Raw genomic sequence first — 26,266 nt, forward strand, 5'->3', positions numbered from 1 at the left:
CTATTGCTCTGCTCCCGGGAGTTCTGGCGAGAGTGCGCCGGGATGAGGTCAGTCTACTACTGGTAGCGCCGTTCTGGCCGGGCCGAGTATGGTTCTCGGACCTGATTTCTCTCCTCGACGGGACTCCACGGGAGATTCTCGTCAGGAGAGATCTCCTCTCACAGGCGTGGGGCACTATCGTTCACCCTTGCCCGGAGCTGTGGAAGCTGCGGGTGTGACCTCTGAGGAGACACAGTTCATAGCTTCCGGTCTCTCAACCGAGGTTGCTGAGACCATCCTCCAATCCAGAGCTCCCTCTACGAGGAAACTACGCCCTGAAGTGGAAGCTCTTCACTTCATGGTGCGGAGGCCTCTGGCCAGAGAGCTTATGCTATGTGGTGGAACAGGATGCTATTCCATAGCCTCAAGTCTTCTGCTCTCCCCCTTCTTGGGGACTAAGACTCACTTCTTAGAAGTTGGCCTTTGGGACGCAGGCCCCGCCCACTTTAGCCACTCGTGGCCCTTTTTCTCTCGCCCTCGTTGTGCTCCTGAGGGATACACACAGGGCAGGGATTTGGAAGTCTGGCACCGTTGGCATCTCGTTCCCATAGCGCTTTGATGCAGCTCGAGTTCCTGAAGCAGAACGTCTCAGGTTACGCATGTAACCATGGTTCCCCGAAGGGACTGAGACATCTCGGGGCCATACTTCCGGCATCCCTGTGAGCAGTTGCTTCTTTTCCTGAAGCTGAAGCTGGTTCCACTCCACGTGCTTTTATGCTTCCTGGCCGATTACGTCACCCGCCCGTGAGTCTCACCCATCCATTGGACAGATTACACATGTGATTCAGAGCGCTGTCATGCTGAAGACGTTCCCATAGCGCTTCGACGCAGCGTCTCGTTCCCTTCGGGGAACCGGTTACATGCCTAACCTGAGACGTTCTTACTGCCTTACAAAAATATTCACCAAAACCATTTTTTTTCCCACTGATTTAAATAAGAATTTATTCAACTGAATCAAAAGCTTTATAAAAATGCAGAAAAAAAAAAAAAACTATTATGTTCCAGCAAATCATCCAATGAATCTAAAACTAATCCCTCATAAATCCAGTCTGAGTCTCATCTATAACAATATCCAAACAATCTTTAAGTCTTTTAGCAAATATTATGGCGAAAATTGTATAGTCGTTGTTAGAGTGTGATGGGTCACCATGTTGTCTAAACTGGTAAGATCTTTCTTAGGTTTAGGAATTAAAGTTATGATACCTTGCATCAATGTAGGAGGTAAAACCCCCCTTTTCAATACTTTCTCTAAAAACCTGAGTTAAAAAGGAAGTTCATCAGCAAATAACTTGTACAGCTCAGCTCAGCTGTAAGTCCATCACACCCCGGGGACTACTTTTATACACCTAGCCTACATATTTATGTTTTTTTTTTTTTTTTTTTTTTTCATTTTTTATTGAATGCTTGAAAAAAATCAATCACGGTTGCTCAATCACATGTTGATGGCTCAATCAGCTGTTTGTGTATAAGAAAGATATAATGCATTTGCAGTCAATGTATTATATTGTAGGAGAATATTAATTTATGTCAGGCAGAAACTCTTGGTTTTAATTAAATGGGAACGATTCTAAAACTCTTCGAGCGCCCTCTGCTGAACTCTGATGGAACTGCACGGGTGCTGGTCCATATTAAAGCTGCAAGGAATGTGAAGCTCATTCATTGTTAGCGCCTCATTAATACTCCGTCCACGGGATTTATCTCTCAGCAGGAGTTCGAGTGCAAAGACTGCCGAAGAGTGCTGAAGTTTGAGAGTCTGACTGGGATTTCATTATCAAATGTACCCTTTTAAGCAAGGTAAGGTACTAACGTGCATATTTAAAATCAGTTTGCTCTCTCGGCGTAGATCTGTTCTGATCTAATGTTACTGAAAGGCGTGCGAGCTGAATATCTCCAGGTGTGTTAGTCATTACAGGTGCTATAGCATCCTTATAGGAGGAAAACCCTATGATTTAGGTAAATCATACTAACATTTAACAAAATGCACATATTTAGAAAAAACAAAAGTTTTTAATTTTTGCAAATCTCGGGTTTTCAAGAGGTTAAGGAAAAACGATTCCGTTCAATGTTTACTTGGATTTGGAAACGATTAAAAGTTGGCTGTTGCAAAAATGTGTCTGTGAGGTCGTTGTGTTAAACTAAATTTAACCTTAATAATATTTTAATACCCTTGGGTTAAAAAAAACACACGTCCCATGGTGTCACTGAACTGCAGATCAAGACTTGAGGTGGTGAATTAGGTTTAGGATGGGTTGAAAGCTCTCGCAGTCAATACGATGGTACTTAAATGCTTTAATAAAGAAAGTGTGGCGACAATAACTAGCTTGTCTTATAAGGCAGAGCTGGTGTATTTAGTTTGTAATATTGTGTGTTCTAAGAAAATGGGCGCATGCTTTTGTATCACAGCAGTCTGTAGTTCAAATTTAATGAAGAAAGTGAAATTGAGGGTTTCTTGAAAATGATCTTCGACTGGTTAACTCTTTAATTTCACAACATAGACAAGTCACATGCACTGTCCTCAACAACATGTGCCTTCACTTGTCCGTTTGATTTATGTGCAGGTTTTACATATAGTTTTGCATAGGCTGCTTTTCCTTTCTTTTTTTCTTTAATACTTAATTTGAACGATGAACATTTCTTGAAAAATAAAAAATCCTACACTTATTCTGAAACGCTTCAATAAAAGAGGGGGTGATGAGTTCAGCCTACTTAAATGTTTTTCTTTCATTAAAACATTTCCAGATATATATTTTTTTTAAAACACAATTATCTACTGGAATTTTATAGTTAAGTCTAAAAATTTACAGTGTATATAACTCATGTCTGTTGACCTTGTTAAAGATGAGCAATTTTGTTTTTTAATATTAAGGAGATACAAAAAAAAGCTGCTTCTGCAGAATCTGGATGCCAACTCCTCTGTAACACTCTTTTGTTTGGTTTAGCAGTTCTACTTGTTTCAAATATATTTTTATGTATTTTATAAGTGCATTTATAAATGTATTTTGTTGGTCACTAATAAATTAACTTTTGCCAAACCCTTTGAATAATAATAATTCCTAGAGGAAAAGACCCTTTAAAACCTGTTCAAACTGAGGTCATAAACTTGACAAAGGAGCTCTTGTCTGCTCTGAGAAGTGTGGTGTGACGCTGAGAAAATGGCATCCTTGAATTAGTCCACGCAGGATGATTTTCAAAGTTTTGGACAACCTTTTGAACAAGGATGATGGCTTGGGTCATTTAATCATATGAGTTACAGCTGACAAAGTACTTGTTGTCTGACCTGAAATGGGGAGTTAAGTGACTTAATAAATGTGCTGCAATACCTGTCTGCAGATCAAGAACATCCACTAAACACTTGACCAGTTTCTTTTCTTTGTCAAGTCTGAAGAACGTGTTTCGCCCTGGGGTTTTAAGCGTGTCGCTGTTGGCAAATATGTTGTGTGTTCCTTAAAGAAACCACACACAGCAGTAGTTACAGTGCATGACGGTTTCATTCAAGTTTCATGCTTTTACTAAAATAGGTGTATCCTTCATGCTGGAATATATGGTTTATTCTCTAATGTAGACTTTTTATCAGGAATTGCGCTGACCCACACACACTGATGTTTATCCATGTTTATCAGTGAGTCAAATCTGACAGTTCCCAAGTACTTTCATTGAGGATGTTTAGTTATGGCTGACATAACATCACCCTCCACTGGCTAATCTGACTTTTACACAGTGGTGTTTACCTGGCTGACAGCAGGCTATACTCATGACAAGATGCAAAAAGTGGTATTGTCCGCTTTCCTTGTTCAAAACAAAGAAAGTGTACAAATTTGGCCATTATTGGGGATTTGTAGCCACATTGTCACTTATGTTTAGCAAAGCTGCACTTTTTCAACTTAAGTACAGTAAAAGAGTAATATTGTGAAATATTATTCTGCCAAAGCAGAATTATCCACACAAATTTAATTTATTGTAAAAGTAATTTTATTCTGGTGATGCAAAGCTAAATTTTTAGCAGTCATTACTTCAGTCATCAGTGTCACATGGTCCTTCAGAAATAACTCTGATATGCTGATTTGGTGCTCAAGTAACATTTCTTATTATTATCAATCTTGACAACAGTTGTGCGGTTTAATATTTTTGTGGAAGCCATAATTTTTTTTAATTATCTTTTGAATAGAAAGTTCAAAAGTACAGCATTAATTTGAAATAGAAATCTTATGTAACATTATTTACTGCCACTTTTAATTAAATGCATTCTTGCTGAATAAAAGTATTAAAAAAATTATCTGACTCTAAACATAATTGTTATTATGAGTTAACGTGTATATTCCTTTAAATAATAAAAAACAAAAGTCTTTTAAGATCAGGATAAACATTCAGCAAACTTTATCCAAAGGTTTGGCACCGTGCAATTTTTATTTGTACACCAGCACATACAATTATTTTACTTATATTTTGGTTCTGATACGATTTTCCCTTCCTGTTGTGCTAACCACCTCCTTACAGAGTTGCCTTTAACACTTAAAACACTTATTGCTTTCATGTTTATCTGATCATGAGGCATTTTTGTTTTCCAGGTTCAGTGGCTGTCAAAACACGTCCACTGAACCTGGAACGCAAAAAAATGCCTCCACAGGAAGAACATAACGTTGCAGATTATATTTCTTGTTATGGACAACCTGTCAAAACAAGGGGGAGGCCTTTTTACTTGCACCAAATCATCTTTAATATCTCATGTCAGTTGTTCATATAATTTACAGTAGGATACTCAAATTATTGTGTTCCAGCATCAGCCAACTTTTGATTGTAGGGTATAGTTAAAACGGGTTATATTTTAATACATATTTATCACTTACACAGCTTTAGCAGTTAAGTTGGGAAGAACATTCCATCCTTTTTATTAGAATTGAGTGATTATGAAATCTTTCCCACAGGTCGTCTTGTAGTTTTCTGCTTCAGGGGTTTTGAAAGCATTGCCACTCCTAAATAATTAAATTTAACCTTCACATACCTGTTGTGTCATGTGACTGGAGCCTATATTTTTCTCTCTCACCCTTATTCGAGGACTTTTAACTAACTAAGCCAGGCATTGTGAGCTCCGTTCAGTTGAGTTAAAGAACAGGTTTCCTTGCATAACCATCATGTTGTATTCTCTTCCCTCCTACTCGGGTTTTAGGTGTGAAGCAGTGAGTCATTCCATATCAAACACCTGCACCAGTATAAATGAGTTAACCTCACTACATACCAGACAAGACCCCTATTCATCCATTTACATTCAGCTGGAATCATTAGATGTGGAAAAAAACACAATGTTCTCGATCTCCCGAACCTGCCTCAGAGGAAGCTACAGTTGTCAATGGAACAGTCAAAATAAAAGACAAAACGTGAGCTGTTTTTCTTTACACCTTGCATTTTTAATCGCATTTTTCCACAAAATGAAATTGCACCTCAATGATGCACCTGTTATCTCTTAGAATTTGCAGACAGTTTTCACTTGACACAATCAGTTGATAGAGGCGGAATAGTTTACCGTGTCTAATAAATGGAGAATAGAATCAAAGAAAATTGTTGTCATTGAATGCTTCCTTAATGAACAATTATCATGTAAATGCTCTTTCTTTTTAAGTGAGTACAAAGCTGTGAAGACTGATTATGACAGGCAGAAAAGTATGTTAATTAGTAGCCTGGAAACAAAAGCAACGCTCTCAATTCTTTTGATTTGTGTCAGAAACAATTACTGCTGCATTCAGAGATTTTGAAAACCCTGTGTGGGATGGACTCTGGATAATAATCAGCTATCATAATAACCACTCGCTTTAGAGATGGGCCCCAATTTTTAATATTTGGATCAGTAGGTGAAACTCCACGTGAGAAGTCGATAGCTGTGTGCCAATGCCCCCAAGGCTCTCATTTGTGGTTAACTTATGACTTAAAATCATCACACACACACAGGTGGAGCATTGAGGGAAAGTTTTGAATAAACATGGTCTTTTTAGTGCTGATACATTTGTTAGTGTCAGTAAACGGGACCAGGAGAAGAGCCTACTGAAAAAGAAAAGAGATGTTTGAAGTGTGCATTCTTGCTTTGTTTGTATACAGAGGGCTTGCTGCTGGTTCTCCTTTCTGTCTTTTGTGTCCATACTTGCCTTGAGTTGGATGTACGTTTGTTTTATTGCCTTCAACGACCATGATGATGTAAACTGGTGAGCATATAAACACAATTACACGTGCTGATTATATGACCACATTGTAAATCCACTGGCCCAGTGTTTACATGTAATGCCTGGTTGTCATTCTGCCGTATTGCTTCATTTTCCTCCTGCAGGGAAGCCTTCAAAACATTAAAAAAATGGATGAACTGGTACATGATAGTGATGGTCGTTTCTGCTGTGCTGGCCACATACTGCCTCCTTCTACTGGTAAGAGAGAATGGGAAAATTCGAGGGCATAATGTGATCCAGATTGCTCAGCTGGTAGCATTCGTAAACAATGGTTGTACCAATTAGAATTTTTTTATTTTTATTTCAGGTATTTGGATTGCTGCATTTAGCAATCCGAGAGCCCTTGAATTTACACTGGCTGCATAAGGTACTCTTTACCCTTTCAACTTGTACTTTTTGTTGTTTGAAGGTGGCATTAAGGCTTATTAAATTCATTAATGTATAGGTACTCTTGTCCCAGACACAGGCTGTCCATCTTAAAGTCAGTTATATTATATAAACAATTGTTTTTAAAGGGTGAAACAAGTTTTAATATTTTTTTTTTTAACACAAGCATGGCTGTTCCACAACTCATTTTCACCACAGTGAAAACCATTTCCCCCCTAATAAAGTTTTGTAAATTTACTTGTTAAAGTAAATGTTATGGAAATGTATCAATTATGATACATAAGTTGACTATAAAATTAGCTTTAAAGGGGTCATCGGATGCGACATGCACTTTACAAGGTGTTTGAACTGAAATGTGTGTTGCAGTGTGTGTACACAACCACCCTATAATGATAAAGATCCACCCAGTGTGTGTGTTTTATTTATTCATTTTATTTTTTTTCTTAAATCACTTCCCCTTTCTCATATCAAGCCATTATCAGATGACTGACCCAGGCCCCTCCCACGATAGTTGATTGACACTAGCCTTTTACCTTTATGAACATAGCAGTCGTCATTTACTCCCAACATCTGAGCTGCTGAAGACGCAGTGGATTACCTTACCTTGTACCCCCCGATCTACCTAAATGCATCTATGTTCGCGCGATTCATTTGTGATCCAGCCATAGTCTTTGATCCTACAGAAGTGGTTCTTTTATGAATCTTTGCAAATCGCCTTTCCTAATAATGTGCTAGTTAGCCAGTTCCGCGGCTAAAGTAAACCGTATCATGAGAACGGTTTATCACCCCATGGAAGAGAAGGGCGGGTTGAACAGAGCTCATTAGCAATTAAAGGAACATGCATTAAAAGGCTTACTGAAAACAGAGCTGATTTTGACAAGGTAAAAATGGTGTTTTTACACTACCACTGAGAAATTTTAACCAAAGCAGGTTATAGACTTTTAAGAACCTAAAGAATCATATCAACTTGTGGAAAATGGGCATCCGATGACCCCTTCAAAAAGACTTCAGTGCTCATAGTTGAGGAAGCAATCTCATATTAGTTGCCTTTAAAACTTGGGTAATAATTTATATCATTGTTAGTCATTGTGGATAAAGGACGTTCACAGGATGTTTATGAATGATCCCAGTATATTAATGATTCTCTGTTCTCTGTTCAGGTGTTTCTGTTTTTAGCTCTCCTCACTGTTACTTTAGGCACAGCTGGATTTTCTATAAAATGGAAAGATGAGTGGAAAACTGTCTATATGTCATTTCAGGTAAGAAGCCTTCAACCATGCATCTTTTCAGTACTGGTACTTTGTCCTTTTATGTCTTTGCAGCTGGTTCTTATTGTATTTCCTGTTACCTTATCTATTCTAAATGGCAGTTTGATATTTTACACCAATAGCATGCATATCCCTCAGCATGAGGTTATAGTATACTGTATTTATCATAAGACTGTCACTCAGGTGTCCATATCTCTAGTTACACCACTATTGTTGTACTGCACAGTGCATTAAAATCCCCTCTTTGGTTCCTGTAGGCCACTGCTCCTTTCTTGCAGCTGGGTGCTGTGGTGGCTTTGACCTTGATCAGCTGGCTGGTGTTCCAGAGTTATCATAGAGCAAGAACAGCTGGTCAGTGTCTCCAAAACAGCTTAAAGTTTTTAATATTTTCTGACTGCACATTATATTGCTTATTACATTGCTATTTAACAATCAGATAAATGCATGGACATTAAAAATGGATTTAAATTAAAATCAATAGAATTTGTATATTACCTGTATATTAGTGTGTACTTTATACCTTTGATTAATATGTGGATGTAAATGTGAAAGTTAGCACCAGTGATGCCTTTAATAATGCCAAATTATATCAGTCTTTGTGTCTGAATATTTTTGTGTATGTCTTCGTCTGTGTAGCTTGTAAGGCTTTTATAATGATGACCTTCCTGGTAGTGTCCACTGCTGTGTTCCTCTGTCCTCTTGCAATCTGCTCTCCATGCATTACCAATAATCTTCACCCAAAACCGGCCCTCGTCGGACACCGCGGTGCTCCGATGGTAAGTGGTAACGCCTTAGTTGCAACATTCATTTTGAGACATTCTTTCCTTTTATTAAAAACAGGTTTACTCTGGCATGACCATCAAAATCTTGTCTTTGCTGTTTATTCATGTCGTTGCTGCATGAGGATTTTCACATTTAATGAGAATAAATTTGACATGCCACACGATGAATCATCAGCTGTAGTTTCTGAATCTGTTTAGGATTATGGTGATTATGGCATCATTCCCAGGTTATAAGCTATCAACTTGGGGAAATGTAATTCAATAGCATGTCAGTCTGTTGGAACATTTTTCAAACATTAGCAATTTATAGATGCAATAATGATCACAGTGAAAACATTTTCAGTCATTACAAAACATGTAGTCCACATCCAGAAATATCATTTGAATAGCTGACTATCTACAATTCATATACAACCTGTTAAATTCCACTGGCGGGGAAGGTGGAGGAGGTGTTTTGACATCTGAAGGTCTGTATAAGTTTGATCTCCCTGCGCTCATCAGGAGACTGGAGGTTAACTGTGAAGAAAAACAGAGGCGTGTGAAAAACACAGATGCTACAGCTTTTGAACTTTGTTTAAACGGGGCATTGAAACCGGAGCATTTATGTAGTAAAATAATGGTCTCCCAAAAAAGTGTTTTTGCCCTTTTTAAAGGTGTTTTTCCCCCTTGTGGTAACAAGCCCAGAACATTAAATAAGCACACATTGTTAAATAATGAAATCATATGTTGTAGTAGCACAGAATAAACCTGTAGATCAGTGCTTCCCAAACCTGTCCTGGAGGACCCCTAGCCCTGCACATTTTGTATGTCTCCTTATCAGACACACCTGATTCAACTCAACAGCTCGTTAGTAGAGACTGCAAGACATGAGTCAGGTGTGTTAGATGACTTAATGACCGAGAAGCTGCAGGAGGAGGGTGGCAACACTGGGGTGTGACTGAGGCGGAGATGGAAGGTAATGACGCTGCTTCCGGTAGCGAGTCGGAAATGGAAGGATTGGATGGTGGGAGTTTTGATGGAGGTAGAAATAGACAATAGTGGAAAATAGAAAAAGGAAGAAAAATGGAAGCCTATCATCTGAATCGGAGAGTGAAAATTGACAGCAAATAAAAGAAAGGATGAGTTTAAGGTAATGATGAAATTCTTGAACAAATCAGTAATTACACTTAACCCAATCAAAGTTACAAAAGCTCTGAAGGAAGCAGTAGGTAAAATAGTATGTGCTAAGGTAGTACGAGATGGAAAATTGCTGATCTTCTGTATAGACAATAAACAGCAAAAAAGAGTGGCTGGTTTGAAATCTTTGATGGGTAAAAAAGTTGAAGGTACAATAATGGAAGACAAAAAATGGGTTAGAGGAGTTATTACAGGAGTTCCTACAGACGTATCAGTTCAGGAGTTAAAGAGAAATATATCTGGGGCATCAGTTATGGATGCCAGAAGATTGAAATGTGTTAGAAACAACGAGAAAACTGATAGCCTTTCAGTGATGATTCAATTTGAGGAGGAAAAACTTCCTAATAGAGTGTATCTAGGGTTCATCAGTTATGTAGTCCGCCCATATATTCCTCCTCCTGTAAGATGCTATAAGTGTCAGAGATTTGGACACGTAGCTGCGGCTTGTAAAGGTAAACAACGATGTGCAAGATGCGGAGGTGAACATGAATATGGAAAATGTGGAAATGGAGTAAATTTAAAATGTTGTAACTGTGGGGAGGCACATAGTGCGGGGTATGGTGGTTGCAAGGCCAGGAAAGAGGCAGAAAAAATTCAAAATGTAAAAATAGCAAAGAACTTGACATATGCTGAAGCAATCAAGTGTACGAAAAGACGAACAGCAGAGACAACAAGTGGAGGCTGGGGAAACAACAAACAACTTGAGAATCTATGTAGAATGAATGACAATACAATGCTAGTTGATAAAACAGCATTTATTGTTTTCTTGGCAGAAGTAATTAACTGTTCCGCGTAAACAGAACGTAGATCTGAAAAGATAAGAATCATAATAAGAGCAGCTGGGAAGTACTTGAAAATCGATGGATTAACAGTTGAACAAATAAATGAGATGCTGAGTAATTCGCAAGCACCATGTGTGGCTGGTGGATCTTAATGGTATTTAATATAATACAGTGGAATGCCAGAAGCTTAATAGCCAATGGTCAAGAGTTTAAAAAATGTATAGATGAAATAGAATATAAACCACATATAATATGTGTTCAGGAGTCTTGGTTAAAACCTCATTTAAGTTTTTTAGTTCATGGTTATACGGATATACGTAGGGATAGGGTAAATGGAAATGGTGGAGGGGTAATAACTTTTCTAAAAGTAGGATTAGGTTTCAGAGAAGTTGAAATAAATTCTAATCATGAAGCAGTAGTAGTAGAGGTGTGGATTGGGGAACAGAAAATAAGAGTAATTAACTTTTATAACCCATGTAAGAAATTAAGCAATGAAATATTAAGTAACATTGGAGGTACAGGAAGCAGGGTTATATGGAGTGGAGATTTCAATGCTCATAGCACATTATGGGGAAGCAGGAATACTGATGCAAATGGTAAAGTTGTGGAAGAATTTTTAGATTTAGCGAACTTAATATGTATTAATGATGGCAATGCAACAAGAATAGACCTGGCAACAGGAAATAATTCAGTTTTAGATTTAACTATTATGTCTCGAAATCTGGCTAGAATTAGTGAGTGGAGAGTATTGAGCAATCCAATGGGAAGTGATCATTACCCTATTTTATGCAAATTAGGGGTGGAAGTAGCCACAGTGAATAAGGAATTTTTATTTAGATGGAAGTTCAAAACTGCTGACTGGAATATTTTTAAGGAAAGAAGTGAAAAAACATTTCTTGAGTTAAGGGAAGTAAATGAAAGTATTGAAAAACTTAATGAAAATATATGTAGAGTTATTATTAATTCAGCAGAAGAGGTTATAGGGAAAAGTACAGGAAAGTATAAGAAAAATGCAGTCCCTTGGTGGACAGAGGAATGTGGTAAAGCTATAAAGGATAGAAATCGGGCTTTTAAAAATGTTAGGAAAACATTTGTATTTGATGACTTTATTAATTATAAGAGCGCACAGGCAAAGGTAAGGAAAGTGATTAAGGACACTAAAAGAAATTATTGGAGAGAATTTTGTGGTAATATAGGAGAAAAGGTGGATATAAGTGACTTATGGGGAATGATTAAGAAAATGGGCGGAATTCATAGATGTAATGATTTACCTGTTTTAGTTAATGATGATAAGCAATTTATTTCCAACAGTGAAAAAGCAGAAGAATTAGCAAAAACATTTGCGAAAGTACACAGCAATGGAAATATATCAAATGAAATGAGAAGGTATAGGGAGAACTGTCTGGTGGAGAATTCAGTCATTTTAAAGAGGAAAGAGGTTTTTGGAGCTAATATAGATGTAGTATTTACTATATCTGAATTGAGGCAAGTGCTAGTGGAATTAAATCATACTTCCCCAGGTAAGGATGACGTATGTTACGAAATGATTAAAAATTTATCAGATATAGCATTGAATATCATTTTAAGACTTTTTAATAGGGTATGGATTGAAGGAAAGCTACCATCCACTTGGAAACATGGAGTTATTGTACCGGTAGCAAAACCTGGCAAGGATCAAACTAACCCGTCTAACTATAGGCCAATAGCCTTAACATCGAATCTTCGCAAGATAATGGAAAGGATGGTTGTTTCACGACTCATGTATGAGATTGAAAGTAAGAACTTGATGTGCCCTCATCAGAGTGGCTTCCAGAAAGGGAGAAATACTATGGACGCAGTAATATGTATAGAAAATGATATCAGAAAAGCAATAGTAAATAAGGAAGTTTTAATTGGGGTATTCTTTGACATAGAGAAGGCCTATGAGATGATGTGGAAGGAGGGTTTGGGGAATTAAAGGAAGGATGTTTAACTGGGTTATGGATTTTTTTAAAGGATCGGACGATTCAAGTTAGGGTGGGATCAACATATTCAAAGGTATATACAATTGATAATGGAACTCCGCAGGGCAGTGTTTGCAGCCCTATACTTTTTAATATTATGATTAATGATGTTTTCTCTAATGTTGAAACTGGAATAAGTAAATCTCTCTATGCAGATGATGGGGCTTTATGGAAAAGAGGAAGAAATGTTAAGAAAGTTGAAGGAAAAATGCAGAAGGCTATTAATGACGTTGAGAAATGGGCAAATTGTTGGGGATTTAGATTTTCTATAAGTAAAACTCGTGTAATATGTTTCTCAAGAAAGAAAAAGAAACCAGAAGTAAAATTAAGATTGTATGAACAGGTATTAGTACAAGTTACAGAAGTTAAGTTCTTAGGAATAATAATGGACTCTAAGATAACATTCGGTTTACATATACAAAATATAGTAAATAAATGTAAGAAGGGAATTAACATACTTCGATGCTTGGCTGGGACAGATTGGGGAGCCAACCGGATTACATTAAGAAGAATATATAGTGCTCTAATAAGATCTACTATTGATTATGGAAGCATTGTTTATTCTTCTGCGGCAGCATCGCAGATCAAAAAGATCGAAAGAATACAGTATCAGGCATTAAGAATATGCTGTGGAGCTTTTAGATCTTCTCCAGTAGCGGTGTTACAGGTGGAGATGGGAGAGATGCCTTTGGTAATCAGGTGGCAACAACTTAAAATGGTTTACTGGGTATCAGTAAAAGGACAGAAGAGTAGTCACCCTGTAAAAGAAATCCTTAAGAATTGTTGGGAGTATGAATATTCACATATAGCCAGTTTTGGGTGGGAGGCTAATGATGATGCAAAGAAGAGTGGAATCAATGATTATGAAATTAGTCCAACAGTAGCCATATCAGCTATATCTCCCTGGTTTTTCCAGATGCCTTCAGTTAATTTGCAATTACTGGAAGAAATTAATAATCTTCAAAGAAGGATATCAAAAGATTTGTTGGTGAATCAATATTTACATCAAGAGTATCAGAAATGTACTCAAATATATACTGATGGCTCAAAAGATCCGGAATCTGGGAATACAGCTGCAGCTGTAGTTATTCCAGAATTGGACGTTAAAATAAGTAAAAGAACATCTAACTTTTTATCTGTGTATTCCTCTGAATTGATTGCAATTCATCTGGCTCTTCAATGGGTAGAAGAGGTTCGTTTAAATAAAGTTGTTATCTGTTCTGACTCTTTATCGAGCCTTGTTAGTTTAAAAAATGGAAAATCTTATTCAAGACAGGACATTCTAATTGAAATATTCCAAACTCTGTACAGAATTCACCGCTTGGGAGTTGAAGTATTCTTTTTATGGATCCCTGCACATGTGGGGGTTGTGGGAAATGAAATAGCAGATGAGTTGGCAAAGAAAGCTCTTAAATGTTCTAGAATAAATGTTAATGTCCCATTGGGGAAATCTGAAATGAAGGGGTTAATTAAAAACATAGTAAAGAAAAGATGGCAAATGATATGGACTCAGGAAGAAAAGGGAAGACATTTGTTTGAAATAACGAAGTAGGAAGTATGAGAAATGTTTGTGGCAAAAGAAGGGATGATACAGTAATTTCACGCCTCCGTATTGGGCACACTGCATTGAATCAATCACTTCTTATAATTGGCAAACACGATACAGGTTTGTGCAATATATATGTGGAAATCCAGAAACAGTCGAGCATGTTCTTCTCTACTGTTATGGTTATAATGAAGAAAGATCTCAGCTTATGGAGGAAATTAAGAAAGCAGGAATCAAAGAGTTAACATTAAAGAGCTTGCTAGATGGTAATTTAACAATAATTAAAGCGTTATTAGAGTATTGAAAAAAGACCAATTTAATTAGACGAATTTAATCGATGTAGTAATTTTAAGAAATGTAGGAAGTAATCTTGGTAAGAAAAGGAGGGTTTTTTTTTTTTTTTGCACCAAAGCTGGTTTGCCAACCGCCATTAAGTTCAAAGAAGAAGAAGGTGTGTTAGATCAGAATCAGAAAGAGCTTTATTGCCAAGTGTGTTTGCACACACAAGGAATTGGTCTTGGTGTTATGAGCTTCCAGTACAGAAAGTACAAACATAGTGCAGACAACATATAATTAAGGTGATAAAGAACACTAATGAAGAGAATATACAATAATTAAGAATAACAATAGTAATAAAAATATACAGAAAAGAGACATGACCATAGACAGAACTGTGAATGTGCATGTGTCCTATGTACAGATGAAGGTTTGAGTTATTTACAGATGTACAGTACCGGGGTGTGTTATGTGTTGTTCAGGTGGGATACGGCCTGGGGGAAAAAACTGTTCTTGTGTCTGGCTGTTCTGGTGCTCAGTGATCTGTAGCGCCGGCCAGAGGGCAACAGTACAAAGAGAGAGTGAGCTGGGTGTGAGGGGTCCAGAGTGACTTTCTTAGCCCTTTTCCTCACTCTGGAGGTGTAAAGTTCTTGGAGGCTGGGCAGAGGGGCACCGATAATTCTCTCAGCAGTCCTAACTGTCCGTTGTAGTCTTCTGATGTCTGTTTTGGTAGCTGAACCAAACAGTTATAGAAGAACATAGGACAGACTCGATGATGGCAGAGTAGAACTGTTTCAGCAGCTCCTGAGGCAGGTTGAACTTCCTTAGCTGGCGGAGGAAATACAGCCTCTGCTGGGCCTTTTTTGCAATAGAGTCAATGTGATTGTCCCACTTCAGGTCCTGGGAGATGGTGGTTCCCAGGAATCTGAATGACTCTACTGAAGTCACAGTGCTGTTCATGATGGTGAATGGGGGGAGAGCAGGGGGGTTTCTCCTGAAGTCCACTATCATCTCCACAGTTTTGAGCGTGTTCAGCTCCAGGTTGTTAAGACTGCACCAGACAGCCAGCTGCTCAACTTCCTGTCTGTAAGCAGACTCGTCACCGTCCTTGATGAGGCCTATGACTGTAGTGTCGTCCGCAAACTTCAGGAGCTTGACAGAGGGGTCCTTTGATGTGCAGTCATTCGTGTAGAGGGAGAAGAGCAGTGGGGAGAGAACGCAACCCTGAGGGGCGCCAGTGCTGATGGTGAGAGTCCTGGATGTGAGTTTGCCCAGCCTCACTAGCTGCTGCCTGTCTGTCAGGAAGCTGGTGATCCAGTGACAGATGGAGGAGGGCACAGAGAGCGGTCTCAGTTTGTCTGAGAGAAGGTCAGGTATGATAGTATTGAAGGCCGAGCTGAAGTCCACAAATAAGATCCTTGCATAATTCCCAGGTTTGTTGAGGTGTTGCAGGATGTAATGCAGTCCCATATTGACAGCGTCATCCACAGACCTGTTTGCTCTATAGGCAAACTGAAGAGGATCCAGCAAGGGTCTAGTGATGTCCTTCAGGTAGGCCAGGACCAGTCTCTCAAGTGACTTCATGACCACAGACGTGAGTGCGACAGGTCTGTAGTCATTAAGTCCAGTGATTTTGGGCTTTTGAAGCAGCAGGGAACTTCACACAGCTCCAGAGATCTGTTGAAGATTTGTGTAAAGATGGGGGCCAATTGGTCAGCACAGACTTTTAGACAGGCAGGTGAAATACCGTCTGGTCCTGAAGCTTTCCTAGATTTCTGTTTTCTGAAGACCCGGTTCACATTCTCTACACAGACTTTAAACGCAGGCAGAATGGTGGGGGAGGGAGTAAGGGGGGTTGCAAGGGGGGAAGGTGAATGTGTGAAGTGCAGATCAGAGTGGGTGCTGGGTGTCAGTCTGGCCTTTTCAAATCTGCAGTAAAACGCATTGAGATCGTCAGCCAGTTGTTGATTCTCCACAGACTGTGGGGGTGGTGACTTGTACATGGTGATGTTCCTCAGACCAGTCCATACCGACGCCGGATCGTTGGCTGAAAGTTCTTTTTTCAACTTCTCAGAGTAGTTCTTTTTAGCCACTCTGATCTCCTTTGTTAGTCTGTTCCTGGCCTGGTTATACAAGATTTTATCCCCACTTCTGTAAGCGTCCTCTTTGGCCTGACGAAGCTGTTTGAGTTTCCCAGTAAACCACGGTTTATCATTATTGAATGATAAGAATGTCCTGGTGGGGATGCATATATCCTCACAGAAACTGATATATGATGTTACAGTCTCTGTGAGTTCATCCAGATCGGTGGCAGCGGCTTCAAAAACACTCCAATCAGTGAGGTCAAAACAAGCTTTTAAATCTTGCTCTGCTTCATTAGTCCATCTCTTAACAGTTCTTAATACAGGCTTAGAAGATTTGAGTTTTTACCTATAGGTCGGTATGAGATGAACCAAACCGTGATCAGAGAGCCCCAGAGCTGCCCGTGGGACAGAGTGATATGCATCTTTAATTATTGTGTAACAATGATCCAATATGTTACTGTCTCTGGTGGGACATGTAACGTGCTGTCTGTATTTTGGCAGTTCACGGGAGGGATTTGCTTTATTAAAATCTCCAAGAATGATTAAAAAAGAGTCCGGGAGACATAGATAAGACGAGATAAGGGAGACATACAAAATGTGAAGGGCTAGGGTTCTTCCAGGACAGCACTGCTGTAGATGAAAGTAAAATTGATTTTATTTTGTGTGTGCGTTTGTTTGTGTATTTAGATGGCTCCAGAGAACACCATGATGTCATTCAGGAAGAGTCTGGAGTGTGATGTGGTGGGATTTGAAACGGATGTGCAACTCAGGTAACAGATTGTGCCCCGAAACACTTGCTTCTAGTGTGTAATGTGTGAGTGTGTGTGCATTTTTGTGACAAATGAGGACATAAATTTGTATAATGACACTGGTATTACAAGGTGAAGGTGACTTTTCAGGACATTAACCCATGTCCCCACTTTTTAAAATGCTTATAAATCATACAGAGTGAGGTTTTTTTGGGAAAGTTAAAATGAACAGTCTCCTGTGAGGGCTAAGTTTAGGTGTTGGGTAGGTGTAGGGCAATAGCACATACAGTTTGTACAGTATAAAAACCATTACGCCTATGGGATGTCCTCACTTTTCACAAAAACAAACGTGTGTGTTTAATCCTGTTGTCTGTCTTTTTTCAGTAAGGACATGAAGCCTTTTCTTATGCATGACAATGGTTCAAACTTTCTGCTGCGAACAACTGATGTGAAGAATAAGTTTTTAGGTCGAGATGGTGACATGAACACTAACTTCACATTGCAAGAGTTACAGACCTTAAATGCAGGCCAATGGTTTTTAAGGGTGAGGACAGGATTTTGTTTTGGTATTTTATCTGTAATTATTTTCTGTATTTTATTTAAAATTTTCATATATTACATACAGTGGTGTGAAAGTGTTTGCCCCCTTCCTGATTTTTTTTATTTTCTTGCATGTTTGTCACACACTAATGTTTCAGATCATCAAACAAATTTAAATATTAATAAAAGATAACACAAGTAAACATAACATGCAGTTTTTAAATGAAGGGTTTTTTTATGAAGGGAAAACAAAATCCAAACCCACATGGCCCTGTGTGAAAGTGTTTGCCCCAAAACCGTTAAAACATAGGTGTGATAAACCACAGTTGAGATCAGTTTCTCTAGCCACACCCAGGCCTGAGGCCTGATTACTGCCACACCTGTTCACCATCAAGAAATCACTTAAATAGGACCTGCGTGACAAAGTGAAGTAGACCAAAAGCTACACATCATGTTGAGATCCAAAGAAATTCAGGAACAAATGAGAGCGAAAGTAATTGAGATCTATCAGTCTGGAAAAGGTTATAAAGCCATTTCTAAAACTTTGGGACTCCAGCGAACCAAAGTGAGGGCCATTATCCACAAATGGTGAAAACATGGAACAGTGGTGAAACTTCCCAGTAGTGGTCGGCTGACCAAAATTACCCAAAGAGCGCAGCGACGACTCATCCAAGAGGTCACAAAAGACCCCACAACAACATCTAAAGAACTGCAGGCCTCACTTGCCTCAGTTAAGGTCAGTGTTCATGACTCCACCATAAGAAAGAGACTGGGCAAAAATGGCCTGCATGGCAGAGCTCCAAGACGAAAACCACTGCTGAGCAAAAAGAACATAAAGGCTAGTCTCAGTTTTGCTAGAAAACATCTTGATGATCCAAGACTTTTGGGAAAATACTCTGTGGACTGACGAGACGAAAGTTTAACTTTTTGGAAGGTGTGTGTCCCATTACATCTGGCGTAAAAGTAACACAGCATTTCAGAAAAAGAACATCATACCAACAGTAAAATATGGTGGTGGTAGTGTGATGGTCTGGGGCTGTTTTGCTGCTTCAGGACCTGGAAGACTTGCTGTGATAAATGGAAGCATGAATTCAGCTGTCTACCAAAAAATCCTGAAGGACAATGTCCGGCCATCTGTTCGTGTCCTCAAGCAGGAGCGAACTTGGGTTCGGCAGCAGTACAATGATCCAGAACACACCAGCAAATCCACCTCTGAATGGCTGAAGAAAACCAAAAGGAAGACTTTGGAGTGGCCTAGTCAAAGTCCTGACCTGAATCCTATTGAGATGCTGTGGCATGACCTTAAAAAGGCAGTTCATGCTCGAAAACCCTCCAATGTGGCTGAATTACAACAATTCTGCCAAGATGAGTGGGCCAAAATTCCTCCACAGCACTGTAACAGACTCATTGCAAGTTAATGCAAACGCTTGATTGCAGTTGTTGCTGCTAAGGGTGGCCCAACCAGTTATTAGGTTTAGGGGGCAAGCACTTTTTCACACAGGGCCATATGGGTTTGGATTTTGTTTTCCCTTCATAATAAAAAACTTCATTAAAAAACTGCATGTTATGTTTACTTGTGTTATCTTTGATTTTAATATTTAAATTTGTTTGATCTGAAACAGTAAAGTGTGACAAACATGCAAAAACTAAATCAGGAATGGGGCCAACACATTTTCACACCACTGTGTGTATATATGTGTGTATATATATATATATATATATATATATATTTATATTTATTAGACCAACACATTTGACAGTAATTGCTGTTATGCAAACAATATAATGGAAATAGAAATGTACAATTTATTTTTACAATTTATTACACAACTATATTCATTATATCATATTATGAAAGATCTGTTGTGAAGACAGCGCATGCGCAGTTGCATTTGAATGCAAACTAGATCAAGCAGCACAAGTTCTTCATATCTCTGTCTCTGTTGATTAGAGCAAACAACCTTGAACTCAACTGAAGTTACAGCTTTAATCAGTACGAGCAGATATTGAGCAGAAAACAAAATTCTTCCACTTTGCATTTGCAGATGTTGTGTTTTAGATCTTCAGCTGTGAGATTTCAAAATGACAAATTTGTTTATGTGAAAATGAGATCTTTTGATTTTCAAATATAGACAGATCCATTTCAGTCAGTGTCATCGCTCTCTAAGGAAGAGAAGATGGAGGCTAACAACCAGACTGTACCATCTCTTTATGAGCTCTTAGTCATGGCCAAAAAGCATAACGTCTCCCTCATATTTGACCTAAAAAATGAGAAAAACTCAACAGGATTCCACAACAGTGACTCCTACTACACCACTGAAACGATCAAAAAATCAGGCATCTCACCAGAAAAGGTAATATCAGTGAAATTTAATAAATATTTCTATTACATTTTCTGAAACTTCGTAGTATGCCCTTTTTTATTTGTTTTAAAGGTAACACTTTATTTTAAGGTGTCAATAATACAGAGTAATTACCTAGTTAAGTACTTGGTAGTAGCCGTTGTACTTGCATGAAATAACTTAATTACAAACTGCTGTAATGACGTGAGACGTGCGGATCCATGTGCAAACTTTTAATTATACAAACAGAGTCCAAAGGGGCAAGGCAGAGAGATAATCCAGGTACACGAGCAGTAGTCCAAGAGGGGTACGAGCAGTAGTCCAAAGGGGCAAAGCAAAGGGTTAATCCAGGAAACACGGGCAGAAAACAAGATACGAGACTAAACCCAAAACAAACTAAACTTAGATTTACAAAACACAGAATGGCTCGGTGAGGCAGCTAACACGTGGAGAGTGTTATACGCAGGACCAGACTCAGAGCTAGACATACACACAGACAGGTTAACTGAAAACACAGGACAATACACAGGCAGGATAAAACACTGGTAAACCGAAATGGCACAGGCAAGACATGAGAGATCAAAACACAGAAGGGTGAACAGCATACGCAGGACAGTGCTCGGCAGAGAGGAAGAGGACGTCCATGGTTTAAGTAGAGTGTGTGATAGTTCTCAGATGTGAGTGTGATTAGTGCAGTCAGCTGTATAAGTGTTGTCAGTGCAATGGATGATGGGAATTGTAGTTCAGTGTGGTGTGAGAGTCAATATGATGGAGAGGCGACCTCTGGTGGCTATCGGGCGGAAGGCCACAGACCGGATTCGTGACAACTGTAAGTACAAGCTGTTACATAAAATGTACTTACCATGTAACTATGTAGATGTAATAAGCAGCTACTGTTACACATGTAACCAAAAGATTGTTACATATGTGTTGCAGACTTACAACGTAATTATAAATTTAAGTGCACAGACATACACTACTTAAAAATAAAGTGTATCAAGATGTATCAGACTTGGCCTGTTACATATGTGTAACAGTAGCTGCCTATTACATCTACATAATTACAAACTGTAATTACAGGCCGTTCCATAACTTAGTTACATGGTAAGTACATTTTATTTCATGCATGTACAACGGCTACTACGAAGTACTTAATTAGGTAATTACTCTGTATTATGACACCTTAAAATAAACTGTTACCGTTTTGGTTGTCAGAATCCTAAAACATTGTTTTCTTCTATCAGTATTATTTTAGTATTGTGTATATACAATGATAATATTTATTAATATTAGTTTAAAATAATACATTTCTATTTACTCTTTTATTTCAGGTTAGCTTTAGTAATTTTAGTACCTCTGCTTATTTACTTATTTTATTTCAGATAAATAGGCAACATTTCAAATTTTTGTTTGTGTTTTTGAGTTTAATGTTACAATGTTTTGCACCGTTGAATGTAATCTTAATATTGTGTATAACTTTCAGATATGGTGGCTTCCTCCAGAATATAGACACGACGTGAGAAACATTGCACCAGGGTTCAAGCAGGTGTATCATAATGAACAAGACATGAATGCAGATGGTGGAAGCTTTCTGAATAAGAAATACAGTTCGTTGAGTGCTCACGAAATAAGGTAAGTGTAGAAGGACTGGTGCAACTTATCTGACATGCAGAGACATGATGCTGCTGCCATTAATGTTGGTATGATCGCACAGCCTTGGGGAACGTTCTCAGGGTTTTATTTTCTTACAAAGATGACAGAAATGCTGTGAAAAATGAATGCCGATATGTAGTTTAAACTTACAAATTTATCGTCTAATGATTATAGTAGCAGGAATGCAGAGTTACCAAAATTCAACACGATGATTGATGAAACATTTTCCAGACGTGCTATTGTGTCCGCTTGGGTGCACTTGTCATTTTATCATTTTACCTGGCAGTAAACATGAAGAAGAATAAAATTAAACAAGAAAATCTTGACTGATGAATAAGACTGCATGTTAAAACGGTCCTGCCACTCCTGTCTATTATGCTGAGAAAACTGGCTTGTTGCGACCTGTCTAAAGGTCGCTGATATGGAGCCAAAGACTAGTAAATAGAGGGAAGATTTGTGTTTGTTTTTATTTTGACATTTTTTGTTTATTTCACTGCACAGTGAGCTGCGGAAAAAAAATGTGTCCGTGAATCTGTGGGTTGTGAATGAGCGCTGGCTCTTCTCGTTACTCTGGTGCTCCGGGGTCAGTTCAGTGACCACCAATGCTTGCCACATCCTCAAAAACATGTCTAAGCCTGACTGGCATCTGGTAAAGCTCAGCCTATCTTTTCACCTATCACTGTGTATTCTGCCATGAAAGAGAAGATGTTTTTCCCTTTCTTATTCACATGGGCTTGTCTGAATATGTAACTCCTCTGGAATCCTTTGTGTGTTTGTGTATCTCTCTTTGCACGTAACAATGAAAGGAGCCTAAAATCTACATTGGAATATGGATCTTGGTTGATGTGCTATCGTTGCTGTTGATGTTTGGCCTGTTTCTCTGCCAAAGGTAAGCAATGAAACTCCACATACAGTGCTGTTAAACTGATTTAATGAACCTTTTGGTGGAGATTTTAATGTGTTGATTTATAATAGCTGTATACCTATTAATTGTATATTTAATTACTTTTCTAATTGTTTTAGTGTTTAACAGAATTTCTCTTTTCAACTTTCCCATTTATATTACATTTATAAAAGTATTAAAATTGTTACACCAGAAAAAATGGATAATTTAAAAATATATATATAAATTATTAGTGTATTATAAATTCTAATGTTGATTAAGTTACATGCTTATGGGGACAATATAAATAAATAATTTCATATAAATGGTAGGCTAAGTAAAATTTATTGCAAGTAAGCTAGCCATGATGTTAATCATGGCTATAAACGGTTATTTAAGGACTAATTTAGTAAAAGTAGTCAGAAGTGCCACTCAAATGTTGATGGAGCAGTGAGTTTATAATGGACATTTTTCTCTTTGTTTATGAACAGGAGGAACCATGTTTTTCGTCAGAATATAAGCGAGAGAATTGTCCCCCTGCTTCCTCACTGAATGATGCCATCCCTGACATGACGGGATTTCCTTGGTTTGCTTTTTGAAGGACTGTATGTGGGCATTGTAAAAAACCACACCATATTAAATGTGTTATGCAGTAAATTCAAATAATTTGTGATTTTAATTTAGACCGCATATACAAGACATTGTTTAATTTGAGAGTTTATATACATTTCCTCATTAGGGCAGCATATTGTGCAGTGCTGCCACCTCTTGACAGAGTTATGTTAGCAGAGCTGCAACTTTTCTTAAGGACAAGACTTTTTACAAGGGTTGTCTACTTATGTGACACTTTCTGAGACACTTTTGTAAATTTTAAAATGTTGGACCTGTCCCGAACGTTAACCGTGTTCATAGTCAATAGCAGAAAAAATGGCTTGCAATACAAGATGTGCACAATAAGTGTAGTCAAAGACATTTACACCCGGTTTCACAAACAAGGCTTCGGCCTAATCCCAGACTAATATGTAAGTCTGAGCCATTTCAGCTTGAAGAAACTTGCACTAACTGATCTTAAAATATGTCAGTGCCATTGTTTTGTTTCAAGATACACATTGTTTTTTTTTTACAAAGGCATGTTTATAAAAAGGACTTAAATTTCCTAATTGAATTATTGCCTAATCCTGGTTTAACCTAAACCCTGTCTGTGAAACCAGGCCCTAGTGTTTAAATTAACAATTTTTATATAGATATGTAAATATTTTAATTGTTGTTTTTTAATAGTGGGTTTTTTGGCAAATGGCCATTCAGGACAAATACAGAAAGAGGGTTTATTTTATGGTCATAATATTTAGGAGTTGCCACAAAAATGAATGTTTGCCCTTTTTGACCCACTTTGGTTCTATAAAGACATCTATAACATTACTTCAGAAATTTTAGCAATTTTAACATTACTTCAGAAATTTTAGCAATGGGAGACATTTTTCATTTGTTGTACAGTTTGGATACCTGTGATTAATTATGCTTTCCATGATTTATTGCTAATATAATTCATGATATTATTAATTTTCACAACTTTGACAATCTTTTAAATAACCAATAGGGAGACTTTAGAAGATGTTTTGCTTCTCAAAGTGCATGTTTGTACCTTTTTATGCCATCCAAGTATGTAATATTTCAGGAATCCGTCACTAAAAACCCCATATCGATTGAACAGTAACTTTGTTTCAGTGATTAACAAGTTATTTGTATTGATATTGTATTTAGTTCCTGCAGTCCTAAATATGTGGGTGGCATAATGGCTAGGCTATAAACGGGAACTTTGAGAAGCAAAACAACATCTAAAATCTCCCTATTGATTAGTTAAAAGATTGTAAAATTTGAAAAAAATGAATGATATTATACATTTTTATTTAACAATAAAACCACTAAGGTGAAGTGAGCTAAAATGGGCCACGTTTTGGTAAATGACTTATAATACCATTAAATAAGCTGTTCATGAGATCTAATGATATTCTTATAAATTAGCATGGGTCTCTTAAATGGATTTATATTTTTTAAATGTGAAAAATTATAAGAGTTTTAAAATGATGTGAGTTAGAGTATCAGCAGGTACCTTCTTGAGCCACGACACAACATTCAGGTTAAATGGGCCAATATAAAAAGAGAACACAGCCCATTTTAACTTAACCAGCCTTTCTTTTATAAATTAAACTTTTTTTTTTTTTTTTTTTTTTTTTTTGAAAGAGCATGTCAAAACATTGTTCATAAACCTTTGCCTTGTTGGTAAGCTTACTTATAATTGCTTTAGTACCCTTATTAGTGATAGTTATAGTGATTTTATGTAAACATTTAAAGAGATATGATGCTTCAAACTTATTTTACCCAATAGCCCGATAGACTTCACCCTATCTGGCAAATTTGGGTTCTGACAAATTTGGGTTGGTGTTAGTTTGGTTTAAATTAAACGTTTGCATCTATTCTGTTTGTTACATCCCTTTAAAAATTGTGCCAACCCACCACACAACCTCAGCCACAAGTGCACAACATAGCTTAACTCCTGTCATGATTTTATTTATTTTTTTAAATTTTTTTTTATAAGGAAATATTTTGTGATACTGAATGTGAGATTTTCATCAAATAAAAAAAAAAATATATATATATATATATATATATTGACCAGCCAACCCTGCACTGCATGGCGCACCATAGGCTACTTTCATACTTGCTTTTTAATGTGAATTCCTTGAATAAAAATGGTAAAAGCTGTTGTTGTTTCATAATCTTTTTGTTTGTATGATATAAATGTAATAAAGCAAAGGTTTCAATTAAACTGACCACAAATAATTTGCATAATGCTACTGAAAGTGTCACCAACCAACACACAGACTGAAGGCAGGCTGTGTGTTTTCCCCTCAGCTCATTCTAATACAGTCCTTATTGCTATAAAAGGCCAATTGGACCGTTTCTCCAGTAGGTGGCAGGCGATACTTCAGAATAATAATTTCCATGGTCAAACTTGCATCACCCTTTTCTGGCAAACACGGTATGTTTTCCTATAGACTAACGCAATGGATTTCAGGTATATTGTGATAGTTTGTAACTTAATAGGCTACATCACGTATGATTAGCCTTCGCTGTTATACAAAAAAGCTGTATGTCTTCCCCCATGAATACAAGCTCATTAATAAACTCTTATAATTTATCCACAATTTGCACGTGGATGAAGGATGAGTAAGACCCTGTTACTGCAGACCGCCCTCCAGTTTCACTTGCTTCCCCTCAAAACTTCCCAATACTGGAGCCGAAGGCAGATAACAGGAATCCGCGGTGCTTCACACTCTCTGCCTCCACAACAAGCATCTGCTGCCAACTGAAGTAACATCTATCCCCGTCTTTAATACTTGAACTTCCCAAAAGAAACAATATCGTCACAGTGAATGGAAAAACTACGGCACAACTTTTGAAAGTCTGGTCGGAGTAACTAGAAAGTGACAGCTGACCCGAAAAGGATTTTTGAAGCGTTATAGGCTTTTTATTTGGAGAACTGGAT

General features: G+C 37.8%; 1 protein-coding gene across 1 annotated transcript; it reads left to right on the top strand.

Moving 5' to 3' along the window:
- Positions 1-1,693: 1,693 nt before the first annotated feature.
- Positions 1,694-25,351, top strand: LOC306853161 (glycerophosphoinositol inositolphosphodiesterase GDPD2-like). Its single transcript, XM_079390364.1, has 15 exons — positions 1,694-1,833; positions 5,204-5,411; positions 6,127-6,230; positions 6,353-6,446; positions 6,556-6,615; positions 7,796-7,894; positions 8,161-8,254; positions 8,540-8,679; positions 17,240-17,322; positions 17,686-17,845; positions 19,974-20,195; positions 21,667-21,815; positions 22,338-22,485; positions 22,643-22,725; positions 23,211-25,351. Exons 2-15 carry the CDS (start codon positions 5,337-5,339, stop codon positions 23,269-23,271), a joined length of 1,572 nt encoding a protein of 523 aa, XP_079246490.1. The 5' UTR covers positions 1,694-1,833; positions 5,204-5,336; the 3' UTR covers positions 23,272-25,351.
- Positions 25,352-26,266: the final 915 nt, after the last annotated feature.

The sequence above is a fragment of the Barbus barbus genome (assembly GCF_936440315.1).
Source record: "Barbus barbus genome assembly, chromosome: 33".
NCBI lineage: Eukaryota > Metazoa > Chordata > Actinopteri > Cypriniformes > Cyprinidae > Barbus > Barbus barbus.